Below are 9,659 nucleotides of genomic sequence, written 5' to 3'. Positions count from 1 at the left end.
GCCCCGGTGCGCCAGGGGCAGCACCCGATCAGGTTCATCTCCATCACCGTGCCCTTAGATCCCATCCTCGTTGCCATGTCTCGGACAGCCAGAGCCGATTCGAGGTGATTTAGAAATTGCTCATTCGTTAGGGCGGGCTGGTGAATGGAGAGGCAGACAAGGTTTAATGGTTGCAAAAACGTTTACTTATGCCACTTGTTGCGACGCAGATGGTCTGGTCGTCTGAACAACTATGTGAGTTGTTCCAGCTGGCGAGGCCCAAGCCAGTTAATCCGTCCGCAAATTAAGCCGGCGGGAAAAGGGTACGTCTGGGATTGCGCTCGGCGACGGGAAGAAGGATCGATAGGTGATCAGTCTATCGATCAGCTAGCCGCAAGTCAGATCTCTTTAGAGGCACTCTGCAGCGTGCTCAAAGTTCTTCGACTTGGGCGGAAGTCGCGCAAATTTTTAAACGGCTAGCAAGCCAATTACTAGCCGCCACATAGGAATAATTTAGAGCTGGCCAATAGCAGGACACAAGTTTGCAGTCGAATGGCGGGAACTCTCTTGCACCGGGGTTTTCTGTTGCAACGGAAAACCCTTTGCTTTGCAAGAGGCTCTCATGTGGCGGGGAAATTCCATCCTGCCGAGGCACCATGGGTTGTGACAGCCCACAGGCACCCACCACTGTTGTGAGCACTGGGGGACCTGCTCAGCTTCCCCGACCTCCAGTAGCAACTTCCGTCCCTGCTGCAATGCCTGCTCCTGGCAGCAGGTAGGGAAGCAGTGGGGGCTGGGGTGAGCTGCAGCTCGGTGGAAGTGTAGGGCTGGGGCTGGCGGGTGCGCAGAGTCCAGGGCCCGCACCCAGGGGGGCAGTGGGAGCGCCGTGCTCAGGTGGGCAGGGTGTGGTTGTGAGTGTGTAGGGTGTGAAGGAGGGTGGGAGGGTATGGGGACCTCCCCCACATACTCCCTCCCATAGCGAACAGCCCCTGCTGTCAGTGGCGGCAGCAGCAGCAGCTGGCAGGCCGTTGGGGTACTCGCTCTGGGTGGCATATGGCTCCAGCCAGTTCTGGGAACTGCACATGGTGGCCAGGAGCCAGGGTAGCTAACCTCTATCACACGAGGTTCATGTGCAGCTCCTGGGACTTGTGCACCACTGGGAGAAGCCCTGTGTGGTGGAGCCAGCTGCCTTCCCTGCTACCACATGCAGCTCCTGAGACTGGAGGGAGAAAGGAGCTGCACTTCCTTTGGAAGTGGAGGGGAGCCCTGCCCCGTGCTTCCCAGCAGAGTCCTGGGACGTACATGTGGTGGCAGGAAGTGGGGAAGGCAGATGCGTGCATCACGTGGGGCTTCCCCCTGGTTGTACACGAGTCCCGAGAGCTACACATGAACCTCACACAGTAGAGGCAGGCTGGCCTGCTTTTGTTCCTTGCCATCATATGCAGCTCCCAAAACTGGCTGGAGCTGTGCACTGCTGTGTGGGCCATGAGCACCCTGAGGGCCTGCTGCTGCTACTGCTGGTGGCAGCAGGGGCTGTGCATCATGGCGGGGGGTTCTTGGGGTCCCACATTCATGACTCTCCTTCATACCCCACAGACCCCACACACTGCCCCCACAACCCGCCCACATATATACACCCTGCAACATACCTTACCCCCCACACACAGCCACACCCTCTCACAAATCCCATACACACCTCACTATACACTCCCCACAACCACACACCACATGTTGCCCCACACACCCTCCACACAGATTATACAAGAGTAAGATTTTATTTTTGACCTATTATGCATTCACCTCTAGATACACTACACAAACACAAATCAGGACAGAAATATTATTTGAAATAAAATTAAAATATGTTATATTAAATGTTTGACTCAGTATATGATTTGTTTTTTTTCTGGTTCCAAGGTAGCACCCCTCCCCTCCCAAAAGGAGTGCTTCTAGGGGCAGGAGGAGGGACTTCCAGTGGTAAAAGTCAGGGTTAGGGGTGAGATTTCAAGATGGTAACCAGGGGGCAGGGCACCTGTCATGGAACAGGGTTACCATTACAGCACTAGACAGCTCACCAAAACTTATTAAGTGACCCTCCAGCCAAAATAATTGCCCACCATGTGCTAACAGAACCCACTTGTTAAAAGTAATCAAGGGTGTGTTGAGATTTGGACTTCAAAGGAGATTAAATTCCCCTGTTCCATGCTTTAGTGATTAAATTGAGTCCCTACAATTAGACTAATAACTCCTTAGAGGACAGTTATTTTTACAATTTACTATCATATGTGAAATGTAATCTGTGATTTAAGTGAAGACTCCACAATGATTGCTGAGGTATGGGGACTGCAAAGAGAGGGTGGGAGATAGCTGAGGTTAAAGAGGAATGCTTGTGATTGGGGTACAGATATAGTTCCCTGTTTCCTTCCATGTTATGACTGTGGTGTTGATGCATTGTTCAGTCTAGAAACCTCAGCTCAAAGTTACCAAAGGGTTTATTGTAGAATAATGTAGTGAGCTTCCCCAGTCTTAGGATTCAGTACAGTGCAGAAGAACTAACTCTCTCAATGCTCTTTTTTTCCTTAGGAAATGGATTATGTGAGCCAGGGCCCCCAGGTCCTCCAGGTCCTCCAGGAGACCAAGGCTTTATGGGGGAGCAAGGCCAGAAAGGTGCAGTATCGTAACTAATCTGTTTCTCTTCCTTGTAGCTAAAGCTGCCTTTATAGTTAATTACTATATTAGAAAGGAACAAAGCATCCACTCTCTCTAGGATGGTGAGGCAACTGTCCTGTGCTGTCAGAAGTAAACATCTGTTTTATTTGGATTAAAGTCCTGTGGCCAAACCCTCAGCAGAAGTGAAATCAGTTTGGGATGATATGTAGACCTGGAGTGAAATCAGTTTGTGATGATACATTGACTTGCACTGCCTGAGGATATAGTTTTGATGAACATTGTGTTTATGATGAAGAGGAGATTGTGATTTAGGAGTATTGCTATCAGGTGAGGCCAAATTCTTTATAGTTCTGTTTGGCATATCCAGGTGAAAGAGTTTACACCTGATTCATTGGAAGTCCAGACTTCATGTCATAAGAGCAAAGTAAAATCTCAAAATATACAGATGCGAGGGGTATGATCTGAGTTTAGCCATTTAAAGTAAGTCCAATAACCCAAGGGTCAGATATTTATTTTGGTCTCCCATTTCTAGAGGGATGGGCTTGTAGGGAAGGTGTTGCACTGGGACAAAAAAAGTCTGCATTCCCTTCATAGCTCAGCTACAGACTTCTTGAGTGATTTTGAGCAAGCCACATAATTTTGTGCCTCTGTAAAATAGGGTTAACTATACTTCCTCCACTTCCCAATGGGCTTTTTGACAATCTACTTGGTAATGTATGCAAAGTGTTAGTTACTCCAGTGATATGCATCAGAGAATGGTCTATTACAGGGGTTCCTAAAGTTTTTATGCCGTGGCCCGGCAAACCGCGGCCCGGAAGTGGCCGTTGCCTGGCAAACTGCGGCCCAGCAGTCACAGCCGACCGCGGCCAGAATTTCCGGCCGGAAGACAGGTAAGGATACCCCCACCCCCTGGGTGGGGGTGGAGGGGGTGGGCCAAACCCTGCGCTGCTGTGGGGCCTGCGGAAGGAGCTGCGGCCTCTTCACCTGGCTCGGGGGGCCGCGGTTTGCCGGTCCACAGCCACTTCCAGTCCAGCAGCTGACCATGCTGTGGACTGGCAGCTGACCTACCACAGCCCGGGGATTGAGAACCCCTTGTCTATTATATAAGAGTATTGCTTTGGCATGCAGGGTTGAAACCAGGAAGGCCAAAGGAGTTGCAGCTAGCAAGGGACATGAAGGGTAATAAGAAGGATTTCTACAAGTATATCAGCAGCAAGAGGAGGAGCAAGGGAAGTGTGGGTCCTTCACTAAATGAGGGAGGCAACCTAGTGGCAGAGGATGCAGAAAAGGCTGAAGTAATCAATGCCTTTTTCCCCTCCATCTTCACAGGCAAGGTCAGCTCCCATACTACTGCACCTGGCAGCACAGTTTGGGGAGGAAGCAACAGTGGCAAAAACAGGTTAGGGCCTGTTTAGAAAAGCTGGATGTGTACAAGTCCATGGGGCCAGATAGGATGCATCTGAGGGTGCTGAGGGAGTTGGCCAATGGGATTACAGAACCTCTGGCCATCATCTTTAAAAACTCATGGCACTTGGGAGAGGTCCTGGATGATTGGAAAAGGGTATATATAGTTCCCATCTTTAAGAAAGGGACTCGAACTACAGACCAGTCAGCCTCATCTCGTCACTGGAAAAATCATGGAGCAGGTCCTCGGGGAATCCATTCCTAAGCACTTAGAGGAGAAGGTGATTAAGAACATTCAGCATGAATTCAAGCACAAGTCATGACTGACCAACCTGATTATCTTTTATGATGAGATGACTGGCTCTGTGGATGTGAGGAGACCAGTGGATGTGATATACCTTGACTTCAGCAAAGCTTTTGATATGGTCTCCCACAACATTCTCGCAGGCAAGCTAAGGAAGTATGGGTTAGATGAATGGACTGTAAGGTGGATAGAAAACTGGCTGGATCGTCAGGTTCAGAGAGTAGTAGTCGATTGCTTGATGTCTGGTTGGCAGCCAGTCTCAAGTGAAGTGCCCAAGGGTCAGTCCTGGGGCCAGTTTTGTTCAATACCTTCATCAGTGACCTGAAAAATGACAGAGTGCACCCTCAGCAAGTTTGCAGATGACACTAGCTGGGGCAGTAGTAATCACGCTGGAGGGTAGGGTTAGGATTCAGAGACCTTGACAAATTGGAGGATTGGACCAAAAGAAATCTCATGAGGTTCAATAAGAATAAGTGCAAAGTCCTGCACTTAAGACAGAACAATCCCAGCTACTTCGGCTGGGAACTGACTAGCTAAGCAGCAGCTCTGCAGAAAAGGACCTAGAGGTTACAGTGGACAGTAAGCTGAAGATGAGCAAACAGTGTGCCCTTGTTGCGAAGAAGACTAACGGTATACTGGGCTGCATTAGTAGGACTGCTGCCGGCAGATTGAGGGAAGTGATTATTTCTCTCAATTCAGCACTGGTGAGGCCACATCTGGAGTACTGTTTTGGGCCCCCGCTACAGAAAGGATATGAACAGATTGGTGAGAGTCCAGTGGAGGGCAACAAAAATGGTTCGGGGGCTGGGGCATATGACTTATGAGGAGAGGCTGAGGGAACTGGGCATATTTAGTCTCCAGAAGAGAAGATGGGGAATTTAATAACATCCTTCAATTAGCGAAAGGGTGGTTCAAAAGAGGATGGAGCCTGGACTGTTCTAGTGCAAGTGGATGACAGAACAAGAAGCAATGGTCTCAAACTGCAGCAAGGGAAGTTTACATTAGATATCAGGAAAAATTTTTCCCAGTAGGGACAGCAATTTCACATAAACCAGTATAAATGATTGGAAACTGGTTCAAATCTGTAATGCAATAGAAGTTCAGTGCACATTAACCACTTTCAAAATAGCCAAAACCTATTTAAGTTAAACCTGGATGAATGTAGTATCAGACTTAACTGATTTAGGTAGAGGTGCACTGATATATCGGTTGCATATCAGATTGGAACCCATTAAAGGAAAATTAACATTATCGGCTATTGGCTTCTTTTGGCCAGTGTAGCTGATGATGTCACTTTTAAATACAATATGCCTTCTGGCCGGGGTCCCCGGACACCATGTGCATGCATGCAGTTGCACACAGAAAAGCAGCTGGGCAGCACGGAGAGCAGCTGCCTGCAGGTGAGTCTGTGGAGGGGAAGGGGCGGGGGAGGGGTGCAGATCAAGACTCCCATGGCGAGGGAGGGATAAGGGCAGGGACTGGGGCTGTGGATGCTGCCCAACCAGGGCAGTGAATGGGACCGGGGTTAGGAGTGGGACAGAGCTGCAAGTGGCTCATCCAGGGGGCATGGGAGGGGAGAGGGGTGGGGGCAGTTCCCCACCGGTGCACGCACCCCCTGGGGGTGGCATGGGGATACATGTTTCCCTCTTCCCCCCCCAATTTGTGCACGGCTTGGATAGGGGTTGCTCGCTGCAGGCTTGGGGCTCGCTGCAGGCTTGGGGAAGCCACCCTGCTGCCTTTCCCCCAGGAGCCCCATGCCAGCCACGCATCCCCTGCCTGCCAGCAGTGGTGGGGGCACTAATTTGTGCCCCTCGCCGCTGGGTGGGCAGGGGGCACACGTCTGGCATGGGGTTCCTGAGGGAAAGGCAGCAGAGCAGAGAACCCTGAGCCCACAGTGGGCAGCCTGCATCCACCCTTGCCCTGTTTGGCTCCGCTCTGGTTAAAAGCATCTTCACTCTTAAAAATGGTGGTGGCAGTACTTGAACTAAAGTTCATTTGACAAGCTTTAGTTCAAGTGCCCCTGCACCATTTTAAGCACTGGGATGCTGATCCCCTAGACAAGCTTCCCATGGCTCTGTTCTGCTCCCTGCCCCAGCCCTGGGTCCCATTCACCACCCTGCCTGGGCAGCACCCCAGCTCCTACCTCTGCCCCACTCCCTCCCTCACTATGGGGGCTTTGATCTAAACCCCCCCACCCATACCTCTTCCCTCCCCCATGTCCCTTCCCTCCACAGACTTACCTGCAGGGAGCTGCTCTCCATGCTGCTCAGCTGCATTCCTGTAAATTGGTTATTGGACGATATGGCTGGTTAATAATCAGCTATCGATATCAGCCAAGAAAATCTTTATTGGTGCACCCCTAGATTTAAGTTAAATTGGTGTATTGAACTTCTGTCCCAGATTGCCTCCAGATTCAAGTTAACTCAGTCTTCTGGCATCCCAGGATGCTTTGCACCTCCCCCACAAACCCTCCCCTCTCTGAGTGGCTAGCCTTGGCCCAAGCTGTCTGCTCCAGCTGAGGAGGGAGGCATGCTCTAGTGCCCCCTGGCTTCTGGCTTGGGCCACTGCAAGCATGTGGCTGCATTTCCATTTAAAATTTAAAATGAAAACTGAATATCTGTTCACTAACTTATTGGTTCAATCTATGGCGCTTAGACTAACCTGCAAAGATTGAATTGATTCTGTCTGCATTTAGCACAGGAGGGTAGTAAAACACTGGAACAGGCTGCCCAGAGAGGTTGTATAATCTCCGTCCTTGGTGGTTTTTAAGATCTGGCTAGACAAAGCCTTGGCTGGGGTGTTACAGTTGGGGATGGTCCTGCTTTGAGCAGGAGGTTGGACTAGATGACTCCTGAGGTCCCCTCCAACCCTAATTTTCTATGATTCTATTTTACATCAAACCTCTACAAACCTCTTACGCTTTTTTTTAATAAAGTCTAATTAGCATGTGGTCATGTTAACAGTATTTTGCTAAGGATTTCTAATACAGTATTTGTTGTTTTACCTTCTGGGAATCTTCATAATTAAAGTTCCTGACTATCACTTAATGTATTTGGAAATCCCAGCTCCATATATTGAAAGATTTGCTAACTGAAAATTTTGCTTGTTGGAAAAAGATCCACATCTGGATTCCTGAATCCAGAAAGGTTGTTTTCATTTAACTAAGGAAACTCCAGCAGATCTTACTGCAGCTTTGGTTGAGTCCTAATAATCAAGAAGGCAAAACTGGATGTATATGGAAAGCCTTCTACCACTGTATTTTTAAAAAATTGTGCAATTTTATAAAATCCTTCTTTTAAGCTCTATAATCATTAATAAAAAAATACTTATATCTACACTTCTAATATGATTCTTTCTAGGTGATAAGGGAGATACATGCTTCAATTGTATAGGAAATGGCATATCAGGGCCTCCTGGGGAGAGGGGACCGGTTGGACCTCCAGGTAGCCTAGGTAAGAAAAATTGGTCTTCATCAGTTTTCTTTTTATTTTATGTAATATGTTTTACAAAGAGTTTTCCACATGTGATCATACATTTCTATGCAAATTTAGATACAAGAGTGCAAGCTCTGACGTGCAAACGTACATATAGTAGACACAATTAGGGGCATCACTGAGTTCATGCAGCCACAGGCTGGGAGCATTGTAAACATTTTTTTTTAAATCTGGGTCTTAAGGATCATATTTCAAAACACTGTAGGTGCTCCTGATCAAAGCACTGTGCTTGCTTAAATAATGGGGTGTTATCTTTTTTCCTGATAAAAGCACTGTGCTTACTAAGTAAAGGTATATTATCTACTACAGAGAGAGAGAAGTGAATTTCAGCTCCTTTCTTTTCCCAAAAAGACAGAAGAACCAGATTGGAGATTTCTAGGGGGAGGAAGGTAGCCCCTTTCAGTATCATTGGCATAAAAACTTAATTAAAAATTTGTTTTACTTTGTGAAAATCAAGCTCTTCAAACCAAAAGGATGTATTTGGTCTGGGTCTCAGTGAGTACTTGCAATACCAATGACTTCTTTGTAGTTGTAGTCCTAAATAACATAAATTGATGTCTCTCAGCAGGTTTTAGAGACAAATAATCTATTCAGTGATTTTGAGGGAGTAAGTAGCATGATTTATCTACAAGATTAGATTTAGGTGTTATTTATATTGAGAGCCAGTCTCAATATCAGAGTTGGTGGGGGTGGAGTAAAGTTCTCATTACCTTTTCACAATGTTGTAATCATTTCAAAATACTTTAGGATTAGCATTCATTTTTCAAATGTTTCCAAGTGCCCATTTTTTACAAGAGATTTAGGCATTTAGGTACCTGAGTTCAACTGTCTTCTTATGAGACTTAGAGTATGAAGCCCCTAAATATTATTTGGAAAATTGGCCTTAGGCTTCTAAGTCATTTAGGGATTTTTCAGAATTTTAGTTCACTCTAACTCTTTACTCAGTCTCAACTAGAATTTTCAGCAAACTACAGTAAGCATGTAGATCTTCATGGCTTTCATAGTTTTATTCATAAAGCTTCTCCCTCTGGCTCTCTCATCAGGACCTCCTGGTTTCCCTGGACCAAAAGGTGAAAAAGGACTTCCTGGCTTAGCTGGGCTGGAAGGGCAACGAGTAAGTGTTATAACTATCTTCTGTGGAGGACTTAAGAGTTTAGTTTGTTTTAAATTAAATATCAATTAAGTATTAACTAATTCTCCATTTGTAGACTTGTACAGAAGTGGATTCATTTCCATCCTTACTACCACGAATCTGTTTATATTCGGCAATCTACAGAAGAGGTTGAGTGTAAAATAAATAACCTGAAATAATGTTCTTTTCTTAGGGATTTCCAGGACCTCCAGGTGCCCCTGGGCGACCTGGTCCCAAAGGGGACCCAGGGGACATCCTCGCTTTTCCAGGAATGAAGGGTGAAAAAGGAGACCCTGGTTTCCCAGGACCTCCAGGTCTTCCTGGTATAGACGGGTCTCCTGGACGAGATGGACTGCCAGGTCTTCCTGGACCCAAAGGGGAGTCTGTAAGTTGGGTTTTATAGACAGTATCTTAGGAAGTCCATGAACTCACTTGGGAAAATACCAATAGGGAGATGTACAGTTCCAGTTTTCCTTAAGCAGAAGAGTAATAGAATAATATGGTAGACCCTGACTCTTCCCTACCCTGAGTATTGTACCATTTTTGCCCATCCCCTTTGTGTCAACACACTGCTTCTAAATGGGTCACTAGTGACAGCCAGTCCCTCCCAATAAACCAGTAGAGAAACTGCTCTTGAATGGGTGAACAAACTCAGCATCCTCCCAGTGTGGCTACC

General features: G+C 47.3%; 1 protein-coding gene across 8 annotated transcripts in view; it reads left to right on the top strand.

Annotated features, from left to right (window-relative positions):
• Positions 1-9,659, top strand: part of COL4A5 (collagen type IV alpha 5 chain) — a 117,843-nt gene that overhangs the window by 57,574 nt on the left and 50,610 nt on the right. For 7 of the 8 annotated variants that reach the window (XM_025215389.1, XM_025215387.1, XM_025215390.1 and 4 more), the window contains 4 exons: positions 2,563-2,646; positions 7,717-7,809; positions 8,895-8,965; positions 9,177-9,368. In XM_025215389.1, coding sequence (XP_025071174.1) covers positions 2,563-2,646; positions 7,717-7,809; positions 8,895-8,965; positions 9,177-9,368 — 440 coding nt within the window. Of the gene's footprint in view, positions 1-2,562; positions 2,647-3,418; positions 3,540-7,716; positions 7,810-8,894; positions 8,966-9,176; positions 9,369-9,659 lie in introns of all 8 variants that reach the window. The other variant, XM_025215393.1, reaches the window with a different exon arrangement.

Source organism: Alligator sinensis, unplaced genomic scaffold (assembly GCF_000455745.1).
Source record: "Alligator sinensis unplaced genomic scaffold, ASM45574v1 scaffold646_1, whole genome shotgun sequence".
Classification (NCBI taxonomy): domain Eukaryota; kingdom Metazoa; phylum Chordata; order Crocodylia; family Alligatoridae; genus Alligator; species Alligator sinensis.
Note: the sequence above shows the minus strand (reverse complement) of the source record. Positions and strands in the feature narration are given on the sequence as shown.